Genomic DNA, 24,505 nt, shown 5'->3' with positions numbered 1-24,505 from the left:
TGTGATAAAAACTTTGACTGGGGATAGAAACGAGTCCGTTTTAGGCGGCAAATTTAGAGTGAACCCTGCCAAAAGTGAAAAAAAGAGAAAAAGCCTAACGGGTTTGAGGCCGTTTGTGTTTCTGCAACTGTTTTGACATGTGAAAGTTATCCAGAGAGGGTGAATACAGCCAATGAAATTGTTTTGAGCGCTCTAGCGCCGTTAGTTTGTCAGAACAGGAGGTGGTCCATATTAGGAGCCGGTCCATATTAGGAGCCCTTCCCCTACCTTGAAGTTCTGCTGCTCCCACCTGGAATGCCGCAAAATTGATCCCAACCACCGCGGTATGGAACAGTTCCTCCCTATCGGTGCATCTCGTATATATATTAGTGTACAGCGCAGTATCCGTGTTATTCATGCTTTTTATGACGCCAGGATCTCACATTTAATGTGCTGCGCGCACACAGGACAAGGTTTTGAACTTCGGAGGTACTTCTTTATCTTTTTTTTATTTGTATGTTTGTAATAGTTGTTGCTCCCTGCAATGCTACACTGATGATGATTGCGTAAAAGTGCAGTGTGCCATCGTTTGAGCCTATTTATAATAGAGTTTGTTGAGTTGCAGATTTATGGTACATATACAGCGACTAATTGGAACCTGGCAGTGGGGAGGGTATCACCGGCCGCAACTGTTGGCCCATACATCCTTATGTACCCGTCTACGTATGTTTGGTTTTAATTATCTGCAACTGAGAGGAAGTAGATATTTTGGAAAATATGAAATACAAATGGCCGCCATAATTAAAATTTTGTTGATATCTACTTCCTCTAGCAGATAATCAAAACCTAACAAAATATTAATTATGGCGGCCATTTGTATTTCATATTTTCCAAAATATCAACTTCCTCTCAGAGAACTGCGGTTGTATTTGTTAGTGATGGATTCCCCCTGCGGTTATCTCGAGTCATGACGGTATGCTGTTTGGAAACCTTAGCGTGCACATATCAGTTTATATGGGGCTATTGATTTAGCTTTAAAATCTCGAATCCTCAGTGATTGATTGGGTTTGCCTGCAAGTGCTTCTGGCACACGGATAGGCTACATCATAGTGGCACTCGGTATGTGAAATTAATTCATCAAACAATTCTCAATCTGCTTTGACAGGAAGCAGTCAGGATGTCAATGTTTGGTGTGTTTGCACTGAGTGGAAGGACTGATATGTTCTCAGTTTTCCATTTCGAAAAAGCCTGGCGGGATCTGAGACTGATGGTGACTGAGCTGAAGCCGGCAGTTTTCATGGGAAGGACTGTGGTTTTAACTGAGCTGAAACTCGACGAACTCAGTGTATCATGCCGCAGCACAGGCTTAGAAGACGGTCACGTGGTGCACTGCTCTTTTACGCAGTCATCAGTGTAGGCTACACATCGCCGTGAGTCATTAGGGGCATGGTACTTGGGTAAACCCCGTCGCAAGCCATTGGGCGGAGAAGAAAACCCTGAATGATTTGGGGGAAACGAGGCCGGGCCAATAGACTGTTTCGTGATGATACTGAGGCGCGGCTGAGAACTGAGAAGGAACGTCCGCTGGTTGCTGATTTAGGACGGGAGCAGCCGATTGTATGATTAGGCCTATGTTATGTGCTGACGCAGTCATGTCGAGAGAAAGAGTCGACAATTATCAGTTTGGCTGCCTACGTCGCTTGAATAAGGTCACATAATTCGAGCAGTATACGGACTCAGTGGCCGTCCTTGCACTGCTGTGTGTTTTACCGAGGCATTGAAACTGTACACCTCTGAACTCCTCACCGTCTATTCTCCGGCAAGACAACTCCGTGCCTCTTCTGACTGTCGCATCCTTACCATTCCACACACCAAAACCAAAACATACGGACAACGCACTTTTACTTTCTGCGCACCCACACAATGGAATTCTCTCCCCTTTCACATCCGCCACTCTCAGTCACCCCAAGCATTCAAACGAGCACTTAAAACGCACCTCTTCAAGAAATACAACCCCTGATTTTGTTTTCTCAGACCACCAGTAGGCTGCATGTAGTGTATTTGTTGTTTTAGTGATAATGTATATAAACATCTAGGACTGTTTTCAGCATTGTTGATAACATGTTCTGTTTGATTAAGGGTATTCAGCTGGTATTTCCTTATTTTTCACTACCTATTTTATTCATGTTTTTATTACTAAGTTAGTGGAAGAATCTTTTGTAATGTATGTGTGATGGTGTATGCTTTTAATTAAGCGTTGTTGACTATGAATGTAGATGTAAATGCTTGTATAACTGTGTTTTTAATTTTAAATGTGTCAAGCGCAAAGAGCATAATTGTAAAGTTATGATGTTGCGCTATATAAATGCTCATTTATTATTATTATTATTATTATTATTATTATTATTATTATTATTATTATTATTAACATGAGAAAATTACTCCCACGAGATTTTTACTCCGGAGTAAACATTTCGTACGAAAAAGTTACTCCCTTTACGAAAAAAGCACTCCCCCATTTCACGAGAAAATTACTCCCCAAGACAGGTGAGTTCCGAGTAAACATTTCGTACAAAAATGTTACTCCCCTGACGAATAAATAACGAATAAATTACTTCACCCAAACACAAGGCAATTTAACTTCCCATGCCAGGTGTACGAAATTTTTACTCCCTTGTCCCCTGTTAGTCTTGGTGGTGGAAGGGGTGGAAGGAGCCGGGTAGCGCGACATTTGTGTGCGCGAGATCACTTATTGGCATTATCCCTTCGCCCGCATCCCATTTTTGCGTACGAGATTTTTACTGGAAGTACAAACAAGTCGCGTAAGGCGAAAATACAATATTTAGTCAAGTAGCTGCCATTTTTCAGCAAGACCGTATACTCGTAGCATCGTCAGTCCACCGCTCATGGCAAAGGCAGTGAAATTGACAAGAAGAGCGGGGTAGTAGTTGCGCTAAGAAGGATAGCACGCTTTTCTGTACCTCTCTTTGTTTTAACTTTCTGAGCGTGTTTTTAATCCAAACATATCATATCTATATGTTTTTGGAATCAGGAACCGACAAGGAATAAGATGAAAGTGTTTTTAAATTGATTTGGAACATTTAATTTTGATAATAATTTTTATATATTTAATTTTCAGAGCTTGTTTTTAATCCGAATATAACATATTTATATGTTTTTGGAATCAGCAAATGATGGAGAATAAGATAAACGTAAATTTGGATCGTTTTCTAAATTTTTATTTCTTTTTACAATTTTCCGATTTTTAATGACCAAAGTCATTAATTAATTTTTAAGCCACCAAGCTGAAATGCAATACCGAACCCCGGGCTTCGTCGAAGAATACTTGACCAAAATTTGAACCAATTTGGTTGAAAAATGAGGGCGTGACAGTGCCGCCTCAACTTTCACGAAAAGCCGGATATGACGTCATCAAAGACATTTATCGAAAAAAGGAGAAAAACGTTCGGGGATATCAATCCCAGGAACTTTCATGTAAAATTTCATAAAGATCGGCCCAGTAGTTTGGTCTGAATCGCTCTACACGCACGCACGCACGCACACACACACACACACACACACATACACCACGACCCTCGTTTCGATTCCCCCTCGATGTTAATTATATTTAGTCAAAACTTGACTAAATATAAAAATGGGGAGTAAAAATTTCGTGGAGGGAGTAATTTTTTCGTGCCTTGGGGAGTTCTTTTCTCGTACGAAAAGTGTACTCGGAGTATGAATTTCGTACGAAATATTTACTCCGGAGTACATTTTTCGTAGAGTAAAAATTTCGTGTTACACCTGCATTTATTTCTGCCAGTTTCTTATCAACTCAGGTATATATATACTTCAATCAGTGACCTTTACTGCCGTCAGGCCAACCGATTCGACACTGAGCAGGCAACGCACACATATTTCGACTTGCACTGAGTCAGTCACAGAAACTTGAATCGCAGCAAAAAGGTAAGGACTGATCGACTGACTGATGTCAAGTTCAAGTTCAGTCAAGCCAGTGTGGCCGTGTTGGTTTGCTCTATACTGACTGATTCGATGATAATGCATAAAACTATGTAACCTAACAACAAAAGCATGATGCTCTTCGAGACATTTCCCGGAAATACAAGGCTGTAGATTCGGCGTCTGCTGGACATTGATCGGCGATAGTGTCAGTATTAATTATTAAATGTTAAGCCGGCGCTTGGCCCAGATCGTGGACTTGACGGTCGCGATTTCCTAGTTCAGCAAATATATTCCAAGCTTATCAGTATCACTTTGATCTCAGCCTGACAGCATAAACATGTGTTTTTATATTTAGTCAAGTTTTGACTAAATATTTTAACATCGAGGGGGAATCGAAACGAGGGTCGTGGTGTATGTGCGTGTGTGTGTGTGTGTGTGTGTCTGTGTGTCTGTGTGTGTGTGTAGAGCGATTCAGACTAAACTACTGGACCGATCTTTATGAAATTTGACATGAGAGTTCCTGGGTATGAAATCCCCGAACGTTTTTTTCATTTTTTTGATAAATGTCTTTGATGACGTCATATCCGGCTTTTCGTGAAAGTTGAGGCGGCACTGTCACGCCCTCATTTTTCAACCAAATTGGTTGAAATTTTGGTCAAGTAATCTTCGACGAAGCCCGGACTTCGGTATTGCATTTCAGCTTGGTGGCTTAAAAATTAATTAATGACTTTGGTCATTAAAAATCTGAAAATTGTAAAAAAAAATAAAAATTTATAAAACGATCCAAATTTACGTTTATCTTATTCTCCATCATTTGCTGATTCCAAAAACATATAAATATGTTATATTCGGATTAAAAACAAGCTCTGAAAATTAAATATATAAAAATTATTATCAAAATTAAATTGTCCAAATCAATTTAAAAACACTTTCATCTTATTCCTTGTCGGTTCCTGATTCCAAAAACATATAGATATGATATGTTTGGATTAAAAACACGCTCAGAAAGTTAAAACAAAGAGAGGTACAGAAAAGCGTGCTATCCTTCTTAGCGCAACTACTACCCCGCTCTTCTTGTCAATTTCACTGCCTTTGCCATGAGCGGTGAACTGACGATGCTACGAGTATACGGTCTTGCTGAAAAATGGCATTGCGTTCAGTTTCATTCTGTGAGTTCGACAGCTACTTGACTAAATATTGTATTTTCGCCTTACGCGACTTGTTAATTAGTACATGTACCATCATCATGACCGGCGCAGAGTTGCAGCCGGACAGGCCACTCTGCAAGTCCATGGCCGCTACTGACTAGTGTCGGCCGCTGGACGGCAGGTTGTCAGCACTGATGCGTCCTGGACTGACATTGTCATATATATATACAGCAGACGATACAACTGAGGCCGGCCGGTAACGATGCCGTCATCTTGGCCCCGTGGTCATATTACCCCCTCGATATATACTCAAGACTGAAATGTTGTTTCCTGGTAAAATTAAAGAAGTGACATTATTTAAGGACGAAAAGCATGTCAGTTTCTTGCATGCGAAGAAAATTGGTGGTGAAATTTAATAGATTTTACCCCCAAAATCGATTTCTTCGAAAACGTGTACCGAGTGGTTAGGCCTACATCCCTTGAATGAGAAGGGAAATATTTTAGGATGAATAACATTTCTAAGTTAAAGGCACAGTAAGCCTCCCGTAAACCATCACAGCGGATACGGTCAGGCTTTTACACACAGTACAAACACCCTTTCATTTAAACACTCACCGATTGAGAACATCATAGGTGCCCTCCGTAAAGAGCGAACAATTTTCAAAGAATTTATTTTTGCGTGGTTTATCTTACCCCTGAGCCATCGTGAACCCCGGCCGGCGTGTGATCCAGTTTCCCTTTTTCACAATGTAGTCGTCAGTTAGTCATTTGAATGCGACTCGATGTGAGCTTATCTACAATAGCACGTTTTTATGCACGAAACAAACGGCTGTGGTTCACAAGAACTCTAGCGATGGCTTTTGACTGTTGAGAGGAACGGCGATATGCACTGATAAACCGTCGTCTGCTACGACCCTTGCGTGACCCTGCTTCCGGGCTTTTCTTTTTTCAAACTTTCACCACTTCGAATTGTACTGATCTTGTCTTGATGGAAAAAGAATTCTTTTATAATTAAAGAATGTTTGTGTAACAAGCTGTCAATTTATTATTTAGATTTTAAAAGTTAGGTCTAGCGCAAAAACGCACCCCGGTCCAAAAACATTCTGATAATCATCGATCCACGGCTATCGCCAGTTTACATCGATAGAATGAGACCCGAGACAGTGCAAAATTAATGATTCTTTAAAAATTGCTCGCTCTTTACGTAGGGCACCTAGGATGTTCCCGTTTGGTGAGCGTTCAAATGGAAGGGTGTTTGTAGGCTACTGTGTGTAAAAGCCTGACAGTATCTGTGATGGTTTACGGGAGGCTTACTGTCCGGGTGTGATTTCCGGTATTGAATATTCATAACAGCCGTCCAGCACCAAAACGAGGCGCTATTGTTATAGAGGAGCAAGTCCACGAAAATAAGTTCTTTGAAAATTTCTCACGCTCGACAGAAAGCAGCCAGGATGTTCCCGTTCGGTGAGCGTTCAAATGGAAGTATGCTTGTACTGTATGTAGACGCTCGGGGAGCTCTGTGATGGTTTACGGGAGGTTTACTGTGCCTTTAAATACAAAAAATTGGTTGGACAAATTTGGCCCCATGAACTTGATGTAAGGCACCCAAGGTCGCTCATCAGTACTATCGAAGGGTGTTTTTTTGTTCAGTGTGGAGATTATACAAGATCAACGAGGCCGAGAATCTTAATATGACTACGGGGCCAAGATGTCATCGTCACACAGGCAGAAAGAAAACCGTACGTGACCAGAAAAGCTTATTAATCACCACTGACCAAGCTGTGGAGCACCGCTGTATGGGACTTGCATGAAGCCGCTGCGCCGTCCCGCAGTACCGACAGCACACTGATTGGCTAATCAGTTAGGCCGCAGAGGAAGCCTTGCCACAGACGCAATTTACCCCCCCCCCCTCCTCCCTTAACCTTCGCCGGCACTCGTTATCGACTACACACGGACGCATTCGTGGGGCCGTGCAGACCCATGCTTCTCAAAGAAGGAAAAATGTGCATATTCTTCCGTGGCACTCGTGGGGCCGTGCAGACCCATGCTTCTCAAAGAAAGAAAAATATGCATATCCTTCCGTGGCACTCGTGGGGCCGTGCGGACCCAGAAGGGTGTTTGATGCAAATATCTCTTAAACGAGTTGGAATTTTTTAATGAGCTTTTAGAAATGCCTCAGACACCTAAAAAGCTATCATCTCCTAAAAGCTCATTAAATTTCAGTGATAATTAATTAATTAATTAATGGTCAAATTTAGACTACACACGGTATTTGGTAAAATATTATGGGTCTGCATGGCCCCACGAGTGCCACGGAAGGGTTTGCACAATTGTCCTTCTTTGAGAAGTATGGGTCCGCACGTCCCCACGAATGCTTCCGTGTGTAGTCTAAATTTGACCATTAATTAATTAATTAATTATCACTGAAATTTAATGAGCTTTTAGGAGATGATAGCTTGTTAGGTGTCTGAGGCATTTCTAAAAGCTCATTAAAAAATTCCAACTCGTTTAAAAGATATTTGCAATCAAACACCCTTCTGGGTCCGCACGGACCCACGAGTGCCGGCGAAGGTTAATAATAAAAAAATATATGAAAAGAAGGAAAAGAAAACCCCATTTGAGACGGTTGCGGCGGGCGAAACTGGCTCACCGGCTGTCAAGACCAAAAGTTTTAAACTGACAATTACGCTTTTTGGGTGTGCATGTCTAGAACATTTGTGTATCGACCACAATATCCTATTGGCTCTACAAAATTTCGTTCAGGAACTTTGTAGTACCCAATATTGCTATTTCATATGTTACGTGGATTTCCATTGGTCAATTGGGCAAAATTGAGCTCAGTGCAAAAGTGATATCGACGACATTTCCGTCGATACCAGTTTTGATATCGACGACCTCTTTATTGCTTCCCCACTTCAAAAACAAAAACACCTAAATTTAAAAACAAAAAAATATATATGAAAATGTAATTATCCCAGAATTTAGCTGAGTAAGTGACTAAAGACTTTTTGAAAGAAAAGACATTTTGAAATACTGAAAAGTACTAGAAAAGCGTGAACAAAAAGAAATAATAATCAGAAGGAGGGATATGGAACAGCCAAAACTGAGACAAATACTTTTGTAATTTCTTTACAGTAAATACAAAATGTCCAGAGAATTAGCAATATATATCTAACATTGACTGACTGTGTGATGATATCTTCTGCTATTGGTCTGTTTCGACAGTGACATCAAAATCTCGACCTCCGGTCTCGATTTTGATATCACTGTCTCAACAGACCAATTGGGTAATTATATTGACGGACTGTGTGATGATAAAATTATCTTCTGCTATATGGTCTGTTGAGACAGTGATATCAAAATCGAGACCGTCGATATCATTTTTGCAATGAGCTCAGTTTTGCCCAATTGACCAATGAAAATCTACGTAACATATGAAATAGCAATATTGTACTTTTCAGGGCCGGGCTGGCCGGTCAATATCACTGATTTGTCACCGGGCCGTCAGTTTTTGCTGAGCGGCCGGTGTTGTTATCAGTATTGCCTTATTGGAATCGTTGCTGTTGTGTGCAAACTATTTTTATTTATTATAAATTATGATAATATTCATTACCACTAGCTTACATACTTGTAGTGTCTTCAATGAATCTGTACGCGGTCACGCGCGGCGCAGGAGTAAGACCGCTGACTAGATGACCGAGTAATGACCGTGCCGCGAGACGGAAAGGAGAGCAGACAACTGATCTTTCCGCCGATCTCTCTAAAGAATCGCTGAGTGATCTCCCCTGACCCTGAAAGTGTGTTTCAAAAGTTTCTGAGGTCAATGTTCTGCCAGCCTTTCTGGAAGGGTTTTATAACAGCTGATCGCACAGAGAATGTTACGATTTCCAGTCTTGATGTTTTTGACATGTAGGTTTTGTGGTTGTGAACCAAGGAGTGCATTATTGACGTCTTGTCACACCTGATTTGTCAGCTTACATAGACAAGAGTGCCACTGCCAGGTTGCAAGATCTGGTAAACTCATTTTCTCTTCACTTTCACTTTGCACAGTATCCTTAGCGGATTATCATTATGACTTTATTCAGTTATTCTGCAGAGAAACAGAAATGCTCCAGATTTTGTTTCTTTTCTGCAGCATTTCTGAATAATGTCATCATTCGGCGAAGCATCGTTTTTTGTGTGCAGAAAAACATTTTACTACAGTAAAATTGAAATAAAGAATGTTGCAGTAAAACGGTACTGTTGTTTTACTGCAGAAAAACTTCTTACATTTTTTCTGCAGCATTTTGTACTTGCTCATTATAATATTGGAGACGTGAAATCCCCCTCAGGTAAAGGTAATGAAGGTGTCAGATGTGTTGTTGGGTAAATGCGAGCGGCAGATGCGCCACTATAATCAGCAGCTGGCAACCAAGTTCTGCTTCGCCTAAGCCGAGATTTCTTTGTTCGCTGACCGCTTCAGTGGGCCAACATGCGTCAGTGTGTACCCGCTGATAAGCATATGCAGTGCCGTGTTGCGTATGGCCGTGTCTTCGGCTCATCTGTTGATCATTTGTACTAGCCTGAGATGGGGTTGCGATATCAAAGAATTGATAGTGTGCACGCGCCTATCCCCCACCCTTCACACACACACCATCGCGCACACATATAAACTGACACACAAATGTACACATACACACACACACACACACACACAATGTCTCACACAGTGACAAACACATTAAAACACACACACAATCCTGGAACGCCGAACTCCACACACGGCTGATTCCTTGACGAGGTGTGGGAGCTTGAGTACTTCTATGACCCCGAGAGCTATGCCAGCGGGAGTGTCAAAACTTCTGGTAGCGTCTCGCATGCTGGACAGGTCAACGGAGAGAGGTCAGACTAATATCAGCAAACTCTCCTCGAGTCATAAGGGGCATGAGAAGGATACTCATGTAAATAAAACCATGGGCAGACCGGACTCACCAGCCATGGCAGGCAACCGGTCTAGGAGAGGGACACTCTGAATTCAAACCGTGGGCAGACCGGACTCATCAGCCATGGCAGGCAACCAGTCTAGGAGAAGGACACTCCGAATTCAAACCACCCCCCAACGAAGTCGGAGCGATGCTGACTGTGTTTCCGGACACAGTGTGGGAACCTAAACTAAGTTCTTGGGAGACGAGCTCGCACGCCACCACTATGGATTATGCCTCAGATTCAGACAGATATTTCGATATGGTGTCGTTCCCGTGGACCTTTGCCAGGCGGGAACGGTGCCGGACCCTCAGCCTCAAGGGGGTCCACCTCAGCGACTGGCGGCTCTGTTGACTCGGGAACCAGGGGAAGACAGAGTAGAGCAACTGGTCGAACTCAACATCCAGCGACAGCCATCAGGGTTGTGCAGTGGAACGCAGAAGGCGTCCAGAGAAAGAAACCAGAGCTACAGGCTTTTCTGAGAGACAACAACATCGACATTATCTGCATCCAGGAGACCCACCTGAAAGAAGACCGCAGATTCTTCGTCAGAGGTTATGACACCTTCCGACGGGACCGGCCGACCGGACACAAGGGTGGAGTCCTCACCCTAGTCCGACACAACATCCCGGCAGCTATGACGGCACAGACGGCAGACGGCGACCTTGAGTACATCACCATCAAGACCTTCCTGCAGGGAGAAGAACTCTCCATCACCAACGTCTATAGCCCACCTACCACCAAGCTGGACCTCCACACCATCCAGCTCCCAAACGAGAAACATCTCATCGTTGGCGACTTCAACGGCCACTCCCCAGCATGGGGCTACGACAGTACTGACGCAAGAGGAGAAGACATACAGGACTGGATGACCGACAACCAGCTCATCCTTATCAACCAGCCAGATGACAAGCCATCCTACTACTCCAGAGCTTGGAAGAAAAGCTCAACCCCTGACCTTGCCATAGCCACAGAAGAGGTAGAAAAAAGGACCACCAGAACTGTCAACGACCAACTGGGAGGAAGTGACCACTTACCCATCACCCTCTCCATTGCTGACATGCAGACCATCCTGGAGTACCACAGAAAGAAAGCCAGCTGGAACTTCAAGAAAGCCAAATGGACCAAGTACCAGCTCCACGCAGAAAGCCTTCGCAACACCACCTTCACAGAGGACATCAACCACAACGTAAAAGAGCTGACACAGACCATCCTAGCGGCTGCCAGGAAGTCCATCCCCCGTGGCTTCAGGAAGGACTACAAACCTTACTGGAGTCAAAGGCTGGCCTGCCTGCACCAGCGACTTTCAGAAGCCAGAGAAAGCATGGAGCAGTCCCCATCCGCTGAAACAACGACCATGCACAACCAACTGAAGGAGGATTTCAACAAGACCAAGACACAAGAACTGCAACAAAGCTGGCAGGAAATCACCTCCACCATTGGCCTCGATTCAGACACAGGAAAACTCTGGCGTCTCACCAAAATTCTAAACGAAGACAGCATGGCCACGCGGGGACCTACAGTACTAGAAGACAGCGGAACCTTCCACACTGGAAAAAGAGCAGCAAATCTCCTTGCCGACGTCTTTGAGACCGAGAGCACCATCAAAGTCCCACCCCAAAGAAAGAAGGAAGTTGCAGAACAACTTGAAACCAGACTCCGACAGCAGAGAAACGCAGCCCCACCAATGACCTCAGATCTTACCATGGCAGAGCTCGTCGATGCGATCAAAAGACTCAAGTGCAAGAAAGCGCCCGGAAAGGACGGAGTCTGCAACGAGATGATCAAGCACCTCGGGCCTGCTGCCAGAACTAAGCTCCTTGAGCTCTTGAACCAGTCGTGGAGATCCGGCGTCTTCCCCTCAGCATGGAAAGAGGCCATCATCATACCCATCCTGAAGAAGGACAAGAACCGCAAGCAAAAGACAAGCTACAGACCAATCAGTCTACTCAGCTGCCTCGGCAAGACCCTCGAGCGCATGATCAACAAGAGGCTGATGTGGCACCTGGAAACCAACAACCTGATCACCAATGAACAGTCTGCCTTCAGGAAGAACAGGAGTACTGAAGACCAGCTGATCTACCTCACCCAATCAATAGAGAATGCCTTCCAGGAGAAGAAGAAAGTCATTGCCACCTTCATTGACCTCTCCAAGGCCTTCGACAAGGTGTGGAAGGAAGGCCTCCTCCTGAAGCTATTGACGGCAGGAATCGCTGGACAAATGTTCAACTGGATCAAGAGCTTCCTGTGCCACAGAACCGCGAGAGTCAAGCTTGACGGCAACCTGAGCTACGCTGTGAAGATCAGGGAAGGAGTCCCCCAGGGAGGAGTAATATCCCCCACCCTCTTCGTCGTCTTCATCAACGACATCACCAACAGCCTGTCCAGACACATCTCCAAAGCCCTACACGCCGATGACCTTGCGATGTGGAGCGCTGCCGAGTCCACCGCAACCGCCAAAGTCCGGATGCAGGAGGCCCTCAACATCACCTCTAAGTGGGCGACAGACTGGTGTGTCACCGTGAACAGCCTCAAGACCGTAGCCACCTGCTTCTCCCTCTCCAATTCCAAAGAGACCCTCCAACTGACCATCAACAACCAGGCAATACCACAGGAAGACACCCCTACCTACCTAGGTATCAAGCTAGACAAGAAGCTCACCTGGAACCCACACATCAAAGAGGCGGAGAAGAGGGCTACGAGAAGACTCCCCATCATAAAGAAACTGGCTGGCACAAAGTGGGGAGCCAGCAGCAACATCCTCAGACAGGTGTATACGGGACACGTCCGCCCTGTGATGGAGTATGGAGCTGCAGCCTGGGCCACAGCTGCGAAGAGCAACACCAGCCGGCTCAACAAAGTGCAGAACGCAAGCATGCGCATCATCACAGGGGGACTGAAAACTACGCCCATACACGCCCTTGAAGCCACCACCAGACTCCCTTCCCTGGACCACCGACGAGAAGAGAAGGTCATCGTGCAGTACGAGAAGCTGCAACGACTCCCCTCTCACCCAGCACACCAGCACACCCAACAGATGACGAAGAACAGGCTGAAAAGAAGCAGTTTCAACCATCTGGCCAAGCAGCTAGAGAGAACCCAAACCAGCTTCCTACCACGCACCCCTGAAGAACAAGAGCCCCTCCAAGACGCTGAGGTGCTCTTTGTTACTGACATGCCAGGAGTGACCAGCAAGAGAGAGCAGCAGGACGCAGTCCTCAAGAACCTCACGCTGGAGATGATGCACCAGGACTACAACGCCTCAGTATGGACTCACATCTACACTGACGGGTCCTCAGATGGTGCCATCAAAAACGGAGGAAGCGGGATCCTGGTACGCTACCCAGACGGACACACCCTTTCAAGATCCCTGCCTGCCGGAGAGCTGTCATCCAACTACCGGGCAGAACTCACCGCTCTCAGAGAAGCAGTTAGCCTGGTCAGCGAACACCCACCCTCTCACGCCGTCTTCCTGACCGACTGCAGATCCGCCGTCCAAAGCCTGCAGTCGCCCAAAGAGCAGCTGGAACGAGACACCCAGCGTCTTCTTTGTACTCTCTCCCAGAGCACAAACGTCGCTGTCCAGTGGATCCCTGCTCACTGTGGCCTCTCAGGGAACGAGGAAGCGGACAGACTGGCCAAGACTGGCAGCCATCTGGAGCAGACAAGACCAACAGTCTCTTACAGTGAAGCCAAAACCCTGGTGAAAAGACACTACCAAACTACCTGGAATGCCCAACACAGGCTGCCATCTGATGATCAGATGCCCAACTTACAGCGCCATCAGCAGACCATCCTCTTCCGCCTACGGACTGGACACTGTCGACTGCGTGCCCACATGCACCGCCTTGGTCTGTCGCACACACCGAACTGCCCGTGCGAAACAGGCCCACAGACCCCGGAGCACATCCTGCAGACCTGCCCGCTCCACCAGGAAGCCAGAACAGATCACTGGCCACAAGGTGCCACACTGCAGGAGCAACTCTGGGGCACCAAAGACTCCCTGATCCTGACCACTAGCTTTATTCAAGCTACAAAACTTGAAGTCTGACCTGAGGCCAAAAATCCTGGAACGCCGAAGAAGAAGAAGAAGAAGGAACGCCGAAGAAGAAGAAGAAGAAAACACACACACACACACACACACACACACACACACACACACACACACACACACACACACACACACACACACACACACACACACACTGTCAGAGGAGAAATAACCAACTCTATTGAATTAACTTTCCCTTTGTGTTGTTTCATTTGTACCGGTAGCATCACCCAGAAGACATTCCAAATCAATGGATGGGAGTGAATGACCACTGACACGCCTTCTGATTGGTCCACTGTGGAGTGAGCTATTATACCCTAGGGGAGACGGGTACAAACGCTACATTACAAGAACGTTGGTTTTTCTCTAGAAAATTATTATTCCGAAGAAAAAGGTAATCGCAATAATGCTGCAGAAATACATTTAAACACTATGCTGCAGAAAAAGTATTTTGCTGCAGAAAAAAACCATGCTTCGGCGGATGATGACATTATTCAGAAATGCTGGAGAAAAAACGTTTTTTCTCCAGCATTTCTGTTTTTCTGCAGAATAACTGAATAAAGTGATAACTTCATCCGCTTAGGTATAGCACAGTGCTGCTGATCTGCTTGCAAATTACAACTGAACACGGCGCTGTGAATCGCCACCACCGGCAAGATGCATACAGGCTTCTTGGGTCGAAAGCGTGTAGCTGTGATGAAATATTTCCTTGCACATCTACCAGAAATTGTAGAGAACACAGCTGGATGCTGCATCCAATGGAGCAATAGCCAGAAAGACCTCGAATCACGGATTCTCTTTCCCGGCTGATGTTACATGATGTTGCTGCTGCTGGCAGCCTCTCTCTCTCTCTCTCTCTCTCTCTCTCTCTCTCTCTCTCTCTCTCTCTCTCTCTCTCTCTCTCTCTCTCCCCCAAAAGACCAAATACATGTTAATTACAACAAGGCAAAAAAGACAAAACATCAAGAATAATCCTCATTCCTTATTAATTGGCAACGATGCAATAGCGCAAGTAGGAGATCACAAAGTTTTGGGAGTAAATATCGATAATAATCTATCTTGGACCCATCATGTTAGATCGTTGTGTAAAACCATGTCGAGGAAAATATATTTGTTGAACAGAATAAAACACTTTCTTGATCCACACTCAAGGTTATTATTTTATAATGCATACATACAAACCATCACGGATTATTGTTCGACCATCTGGGACTCAGCCAGTGCAAACATTTTAAAACCACTGTATAGTCTACACAGACGAGCACTAAAATCAGTTCTATTAAAACAATCCAGTCTTATTTTCGACGATTATAAAAAACTTAAGATTTTGCCCTTAAAAGAAAGATTTAAATCACAAAATCCTTTCCGGCCATGCACCGAGTGCTTTCATTACAAAATTTAAAGCCAAACCAAGCCGAAAATTCAACGTCCCCATTCCGCGGATAGATCTCTTTAAATCAAGTTTAGCTTATTCTGGCAGCGTTTTGTGGAATTCTCTCCCGGAATCAGTTCGAGTCCCAACAAGTCTCAATACTTTCAAAAAACACCTCGCATTACATTTAATGTCAAATTACGAAAAGTCACAGTGATGGAAGACTTCGTTCTGATTATTTTCATATTGATCATATCTGTCCATAAAGCATCAGTGTTTCATAACGCAAGAATGTATGTATAGCCTACAACGTGTATATAGTCATGTGAATAGTTTTTCTGCCTTTTTTATTTTTTTTTACTGTCATGCTTATCTTTTGTAATTGTTTTACGTTTGTATATAAATTTAAGATTAGAATAGTCCCTCTCTGGGCGAGGGCTGGTTGAAAAGAAGCTCGTTTATATTGCTTATGCCACAACCCTCGTAAAATAAAATTTGATTTGATTTGATTTGATTTGATTTGATTTGATTTGATTTGATCTCTTAATTTAAGTAGTAGAGTAGTAAAAGTAGTTTATACTTAGTCCCTCTTTAGGGCGAGGGCCAGATGAAAAAAAGCTTATTCTTGTTACCCTCGAAAATTAAAACATTGTCATTGTCTTCTTCTCTCCCTCCCCTCCCAGTATCAGGGTGAGGGGATGATTTTGAGAGGGCCATTGTGTAGATACAGCATAACAGTAGCAGCTAGGGTTCCGTTTACCTGTGCGCCATTTGACATCGGCGCATACAATCTGAAAATGATCAAACTATTCAAATTCCTTTGTGCTAGTCATTAGGCGCATCGAGCTTGCATTCCAGTGTACCACCCTTGTCTCTTAGAAGGTTCATCAACACACACACACACACACACACACACAAACACACACACACCAGGGGCGGATCACATCCTTTTCAAGGGGGGGTTTCCAAACTTCTTTTAGGAAACATTTTGATGAAAATTTAAGGAAAATGAAGCAATCTGGTGCAATCTGAGCATCAGTTTTTCTTTATTTTCATTTATTTTTTTAGGCTAGGGGGGGGGGGGGTGGGTTTCCGGAACCCCCCCCCCCCCCCCCCCCTGGATCCGCCCCTGCACACACACACCCACATACATGCATTCATGGACATATGGCTATGCACGCACACATACACACACACATACATGTATACATACATGCACACTCACATGCCCAGACACAGGCACCTATGCATACACACGAACACACACATCCCACACACAATTTGTTTATAACATGATACAATAGCAAATCTTAAACTCAGCGTTTTGGGACAGAACAATGTTGCCTACTTGGTGATTCGTGCCTTAAGTGTCCCTTCAAAATTTAGTTGAGGGGCTCATGATCAAGCGACTCATATTCTTTTCCTTCCAGCTTGAACCCTGCAATAGAGATTTTTAATTCCATAGTATTGTAATACTGTATTTTGTCACTCTTTCGACCAGGAGGTAAGCCAGGCAGGTTGAGACAGCAGCATGGTGCGTGTGGCCATCATAGGTGCAGGCATAGTGGGATTGACGAGTGCTGTCAATGTCCAGAAGTCCATCCCGGGAGCCAAGGTCACCATCATAGCGGACAAATTTGACAAGGACACGACCAGTGCTGGTGCTGGCGGCCTCTACCGACCGACAGCTGCATTAGTGAAGGGAGTTCCACCTGAGACAGTCAGGTATTAATGATTTTGTTAGAGGGTGACACATTCTCGAATTAAACTGTCAAAGGAGTTCCGTCGGAGTCAATCAGGTATTAATGGTTTTTGAATTTTGTTGGAGAATAACAAAATCTTCATTTGTCCAGGGAGTTTCATCTGCCACAGTCAAGTATTAGTCAATTTAATGTTTAATTACTTTTGTTAAAAGAGTGACACAGATACAGTTTGTCAAGGGAGTTCCATCTGAAACAGTCAGGCAAATTTGTTAAAGAGTTAAAAAAATCTTCTGTTTGTTCACAGCTCAGAATAGTAAGTAACAGTTGTATACAGATTTGTATACAATTAACAGCAGTTGAGTTTGAAGCTACTGTTTGTTTGGTTCTTGCAAGAGCGTTTGTGTTTGTGCAGAGAATGGGTGCAGGACACTTGGGATTACTACACCAGTCTTGCAATGTCTCCTGAAGCCGGTGAGACTGGACAGACATTAGTACCAGGATATATGTTGTCGGACAACCAGTCGGCTGTACAGGTGTGTGTAGAATCTGACCAAAGTCAGTTCAGGTATTCAATGCTAGATCTATGTTGCTAATACCTCTTTTAACCTTCCGTCCTGTCTTTAATGACATAATGGCATTGACAATTTTGGTTGTATTAGTATATAAAGAAATGTTGTTTGATGTTTTCATAAAAATAGACTAGTTGAGGAATGAATACAAGAAACGATAAGTGAGTTGCAAATCAGCTGAGATCCTCAGTGATTTTTTCCCCCAATCCCATTCATACAGAAAATTAAGAGGGAGAAAGGGAAGGATGGGACGTGCGTGCATGAATTTGTGTACACAACGGTATGTGTATGTTCTCAAGATTGAGTGCCTGTTGCTTTCTTAACATTAACCCTTTGTGTTGTGTCATTTGTTTTCTAAAGTCCCCAAGTTAAACTTCACAAGTGACAGATCAAGGCAAACAGGAAAGAACAATATTCAAGACTATAGCCAAGTCTGTTTTCATCCTCTGCACAGAATCTGCTGAATAGCACATAAAAATAACACCAGGTATTTGAAAGCAAAGCATTTCTTTCAAGGAATATTCAATGATTATAACCATATTTATATGTATGATCAATTACTCAGTTTATATATACGCATACATTACTTTTCTTTGCTTCTGCTTTATAGTTGTAGTTAAAGTCATGTTGACTTATAGACATAGAGGTTGATAGTTAAAATAGCAATAATTAAGCTCGCTTGAACTAACTGATTTTGCAGAATCAACTGTTTGAGAGCATTGTTTTCAACTTCAAACTGCTGACACCAGATGACCTGAAGCGTCTAAAATTACCTTTCAAGTATGTTGGGGAAAGCTAGAGTGGTGTTACATGTACTGACATTTTTTAAATTACATTTGAACACATAGTTTCATATCGTAAACATGGTGAGACTTTTGATATGAATCTTAGAAAAACAGATGTACATGTACAAGCATTTGTATGATCAAACAGGCAGGTCCACACACACGCACAAACAGCCAGACACACACACAAGCAGACACACACACACACACATGAACTTATATACGCAAGCAAGCACACACCCACACACACACACACACACACACACACACACACACACACACACACACACACACACACACACACACACACACACACACACACACACACACACACACACACACACACACACACCCTATCTTTTCGGATATAGAAAAATAGATTCATCTTTGTTTCAGGTATGGATGCTCCTTTGTGACTGTAATAACACAGCCCCAGAAGTTCATGCCGTGGCTGATGAGAAAGTAAGTACAGTGATTGGAAGACACCTGATTCTTTTCAGCTTAAGCACTTGGTACTATACCGCTGCTGCAGCTGTCATTGCCGCCAACACACCACTTGTTTTCTAGGCAATATTACAGTAAGTTAGCTACCCCAGATTTACTCCTGACAGCTTATATTATGGGTCTTTCTTATATCTGTGGGGAGGTTCACTCTCACTCTCAAACTCGAACAGACTGGATGGCGGGGTTCATTGTTTTTTTTCAAACCCCACGTGGAGCTAGCACGCAATGACCTGAAAACATAATACAAAAATTGTATTAAGTTTCAGGAACCAAGTCATGAAAATAAGCAATAAAATCAAAGTAATGTTGTAAACAACAAGAGCAGAAATATTTACATAATTATTCACAACACCATAAGCCCTAGAGCAAAGAGTGACACAACACAACATACTGCAGTCCTAACTAAAACAACATGAACAAACCATGACTAGAGAGTCAAATGCAAATTACACAAGTAAGTTCAAGTCGCTTTCAGAGTTTCTAACACAACAGAACACAAGCTTATAGACAGTGCAAACTCTCAATCTCATTCCTCACATCACCGACAAGCTGCTTTATGCCAGGACCACCAAGGGACTGTTGGGTATGGGTTGTACATCAAATACTGTAGCGCCTAATCGGTCAACAAACAATGACCAACCAAACAAACAAGAACAACAACAAATAAACAGTACAACAACTAAACATACAAATACCAACAAAACAAACAAGTAAACAAAAAAACTGACAGTTAACAAACAAACAAACAACAACGCATAAATGACACAAAAGGATTCTAGTATAAAGAATACAAAAGACCTACAATATATGTATACAAAATAACCAAAGTCCTGAATGGACTAAGTCAGTAAGTGGCACTATGAACTGACCAAAACTGTACATCAGTTTCCTACCACAACAAGGGAGGTAACAAATGAGGGTAATCATTCTTCAAAGCACAAGACTGGTGGGAGATGGGAACACACACAGGAATACAACACAGGCACATGACAAACATCACAAACACAAAACTAGAACACACAAACAAACACATAAACACAGGGGCCATAGTTATGTTACAAGCATCAGCATTACACTAGGTCAGTAGTGCCACATCAAATACAGATTTGGCAGCTACTGAACTAGGCTATGTATTTGACCTACATTCAGTATACATCCAAAGTTTGCAAGGGCTGACTCATAATTCTATCAACCTGAACTGAGAACAACTCAAAATCCTAGCCTGAGACAAGAAGAACAAACTGGCAACCAGAAGAATAACATCTAGAGAGAGAGAGAGAGAGAACGAACGAACGAACGAACTTTATTACTCAAGGATGGAGATTTTAGGCTCACGCCTAGTCTTACAATCTGTCCCTGCTAAACTAAGACATAAAAATTAAGACAATAAAAGGACAATTGTCAATCGCAATCATACAGTATTACTACATTACCTATACGACTACATAATGCATAATAGAACATTGAAATGTACATGTATGTCAATATAAAACAAAGGAAAAGAAAAGTCGACTCGCACACACACGCGCGCCGCATGCCTGCAATCACGTTCGCACTCAATACAACACACACACTCACACACACACATACATACACACACACACACACACACACATACACACACACACACACACACACAAACACACACACACACACACACACACACATATGCGCACACACACATACACACGCACGCACATGCACACATGCACACGCAGACACACACACACAACAACAACTTCATCATCATCATCATCATCATCGTCGACATCATCATCATCATCAACAAAATATATAGAGGTTAGTGATAGCAATGCATTCTTGCTAGAAACAGCTTCAGAATGTAACTGTTCCTGACAACAGATATTTGCGAAGCTGCGATTTGAAGTGTTTAATCGTGCTTGACCCCTTTATCTCACATGGTAGCGAATTCCAAATTGTTGAGCCTGAAAACGCTAAACTGGTTTTATATAAATCAATACGGGGTAGTGGGGAAATTAATTTGGTTGAGCTATATCTGTCTGTTGCTTTCTGAAATAATGATCGCATGTACTGTGGGGTCTTGTTTATTTGTACTTAAGCCAACGACATCTAAAGACATCTTTAGATGTCGTTGACTTAAGCACAAACATACAGCAACATAGTGTCTATATCCATTCATTATTGACATCTAAAAGTAATATATAGCCTTAGATTACATAAACTAGCACGTGCAACTCAATCAATCTAAAAATAGATTTTAGGCGGAATAAAACATGGCCGCCGCTCAGATGTAAATAAGCTGTGTAGAGAAGAAGTTCGTGTCGTCTGCTAAGGCGCAGAAAGTTTGTTAGGGCACTTGCTCTAAGGGCAAAAGTCTGTTTGGGCACTTGGCTGTAAGGGCACTTCTTCTTCTTCTGCGTTCGACGGTTGTGTCTAGGGTCGTAGTTCCGCTGCTGTCGTGAACTGGAACGTCGCTTTCAGGTCTTCTGACGTTCCCCAGAGCTTGGTCTCCAGTGTAGCTCCTTCTGGCCAGATCTGGTTCCGCAGCAAGGTGAAGTTTGTGCATGTATTCAATACATGTTCTACTGTCTGGTCGGCCGCCCCACAATCGCACAATGCCGACTCTGCTACGCCGATCCTTTTCAGGTGCGCTTTAAAGCCGCAGTGCCCTGTACGCAGCCGGAAGATGTGCACATTGTCACACACTTATCATATGTGTAGGGTTTATTTAAGAAACGAGTGCGTTCATAGGCTACAACTCTCACATACCCTCATGAGTTTGCACGAGCTGGTTTTTCTCTGCCATTTAGGCAGCCATACTCTGTTTTCGGGGGATGTGTGCTGGGTGTTTTTGTGTTTCTATGACTCACCAAACTCTGATATTGATTGAATCTTTACCATTCGTACTTGGTCTTTTAGGCGTGTACACACGGAGGGGTATAAGGCACTAGCAGGTCTGCAGATAAATTGACCAGGTGCGGCTGGGGTTCGAACCCCCAACCTTCAACATGCAGATCTGGGAACCCATAGGATTTTGCCGTATTTTGTACGCATGATTGTCCAGAATACAATCAGTATGGTCAGCGGGAAAAGATACAACGAGAAACAATTCCTAAACTACTTTTCTTCACAAGCGCATACCGAAGCTGATCCAGTATTTTGACACATGATTACAGTTTTTGTCAGAAAACATTAAAAAAGAAGCGGTTGCTTTAAATATAGTTAACGCTGTGAAGCATGTTTTATCATGGATGTTCAAATGCTGCGTGGAGTACGCTCATTTATCTGAAAATACACCAAGTTTGTTTGAGAATACTCCAAGTGCGAAACAGGGGTTCGCAGGTCTGCACATGGAAGGCCGACGTCTGAACCACAAGGCCATTGCGCTCCTCGATCACGTCTTAATTGAAGCATTAAGGGCAGCACACCAAACTTCTGATCGTAATGATTAAGTGCAGAGCTATAGCATTCTTTCAATCCTGTACATTCCCTTCTTTTACCCAATTGAGTGACTGACATGTAGGAAGCCTGTCCTTTAACATAGCATGTTCACAAGTGGATCAAACTTGCTAAAACCAGACAGGCCCCAGTTTAGAATATAAACATTTTACACCACAAATGCCGGAATGAAAGTCAAAGTGTTGAAACATTGGTAAAATTTAAAAGTCTTAAGCATTGTGTCTGGTGGTATCTGACAGCAATGTAATTGGTATATGTTTGACAGATTGATTTTGCTGTTCACTGCTGAATTATGCAATTTTTTTTTTGCAGGTTTAAAGAACAAGGTGGAACTGTTGAATTTCGAACTGTTGGTAAGCTTGATGAGGTAAGTTTAACTTTTGTGGGATATTGCTATTGACTTGTTATTGATCGAGTTAAGAGGTCAATTGCCAGGGCCAGAAGAGATCTTTTTTGTTTTGCTACTCAAAGTTATATACTTGCTTCTTCGTCTACTTTCCATGTTGCCTTGCTCCTCTCTCTCTCTTTTTTAAATGTAAATTTGTTTCATTAAAACATATTTGGTGGCAATGTTCCATCACATATTTTTAGGGTGTCCTGTTTCTCAAACCTTTCAGCTGCTGCTTTATGTTTCATTGTGCGTATCTATACATCTAAATAAAAGAGAGTGTGTGTCTGTCTGTCTGTGTGTGTGTGTGTGTGTCTGTCTGTCTGTGGTCGCCATACCTCTGAGATGGCAAGAGGCAGGAACAAGATGTTGTGCATGCACACTCCCTAGGAGCCGCAGATGTGCACCTGGGTTTTAGTTTCTTGATTTATTGTTTCCTTTCTCAGATTATGGACCTCCCATTTATTGAATACAGCCTATATAGTGCAAGGCCAGTTCAGTGCCTGGTGTTCACATGTAATAAGCACATAATGTCAGTCATATTACAGACTTTCTATTGCTCCTATGAGGAGAAACAATGAAGAAGAGAAAATCAACCGGATAGTTCAGGAAATGTCTAGAAACAAAGGGAGGTAACTCTTACTTTGTTATAAATTTAAGGGAGGTAACTCTTCTCTTGCAGGCATGCCTGATCAGTCTTTACAGAATATAAAGAGTCAATGTTAGACTGCTTCTCAAGTATCCAGAACGTTCCTAAGGAAGGGAGATAACTCAAGTCAAAGTTATGTTTCAGCAAACAGAGTGTGTTGTTGGTATTAAATACTTTTACACTGTCTCATTCTTATATAGAGTCGAAGTGAGAAACTCCTGGCGAAGCCGGGCCCAAAATGCTAGTATTTGAATAGTTCTCTCATCTGTTTGCAAAGTCTTTCTTTCAGTCATCCAAATGGTTTTTTCACTTGATAATGTAGACTCATGTAGCAGGCACACATGAATAAACACAAAACCAAACCACAGAGAATGATCACATCTTACGTGTAGTTCACTTTTACAGCTTGCAGGCGCATACGACATCGTGATCAACTGCAGTGCCTTGGGATCTCGACAGCTGGTGCAGGACCATTCCATGTACGCAGTCAAGGGGCAGCTAGTTCATGTAAGTTCTCTGACAAAGTTATAGTGCTTACATTGTGCATGCCTGTTATATGTATGTTCAGAGCTGCTATTTTTTTTAGAATGAAGGAAAAGTTTGTTCGTTTTTTGTTGATCTAACCTTCCATTTCACGTCCTAACCCCTATAAAAAAAAATTTGAGAGTAAGATTGAGAAAGAAGAGAACACTTCAATACAAACAAGAAACTGTAATGGTAGCTATAGGGAGCTTACTTGTCTTTGACAACTCTTTTTATGACAGGGTCCCTCTGCAGACATTTTATATTCAGTCATGGGGAAGATGCAGTTAGCTGTATGTGTTCAAGTGAAGGTTTTGCATTATATTATGGTGTTTTGGGGGGTATTTTTGTGTGTTGTGTGTGTGTGGTCTTTTTCAGTAGCATGATGTCTGATGACTTGATGTTCAGTGATTGGACTTTTACAAATATCTTAAGTGGTAATACAGTTTAATTAAGTTTGAGTAAAAAA

At 43.0% G+C, this 24,505-nt stretch overlaps 1 protein-coding gene across 2 annotated transcripts in view; it reads left to right on the top strand.

Annotated features, from left to right (window-relative positions):
* The first annotated feature begins 403 nt into the window (after window positions 1–403).
* Window positions 404–24,505, top strand: part of LOC138974922 (D-aspartate oxidase-like) — a 30,320-nt gene continuing 6,218 nt past the window's right edge. The window contains exons 1-7 of one of the 2 annotated variants that reach the window (XM_070347641.1): window positions 404–468; window positions 16,977–17,200; window positions 17,591–17,711; window positions 18,448–18,527; window positions 18,929–18,994; window positions 22,790–22,844; window positions 23,920–24,021. In XM_070347641.1, coding sequence (XP_070203742.1) covers window positions 17,007–17,200; window positions 17,591–17,711; window positions 18,448–18,527; window positions 18,929–18,994; window positions 22,790–22,844; window positions 23,920–24,021 — 618 coding nt within the window. In that variant the 5' untranslated portion in view covers window positions 404–468; window positions 16,977–17,006. Of the gene's footprint in view, window positions 469–8,880; window positions 9,105–16,976; window positions 17,201–17,590; window positions 17,712–18,447; window positions 18,528–18,928; window positions 18,995–22,789; window positions 22,845–23,919; window positions 24,022–24,505 lie in introns of those variants that run through there. The other variant, XM_070347636.1, reaches the window with a different exon arrangement.

The sequence above is a fragment of the Littorina saxatilis genome, linkage group LG1 (assembly GCF_037325665.1).
Source record: "Littorina saxatilis isolate snail1 linkage group LG1, US_GU_Lsax_2.0, whole genome shotgun sequence".
Lineage (NCBI taxonomy): Eukaryota > Metazoa > Mollusca > Gastropoda > Littorinimorpha > Littorinidae > Littorina > Littorina saxatilis.
The sequence above is the reverse complement of the archived record's forward strand: the minus strand, read 5'-3'. Positions and strand labels throughout refer to the sequence as shown.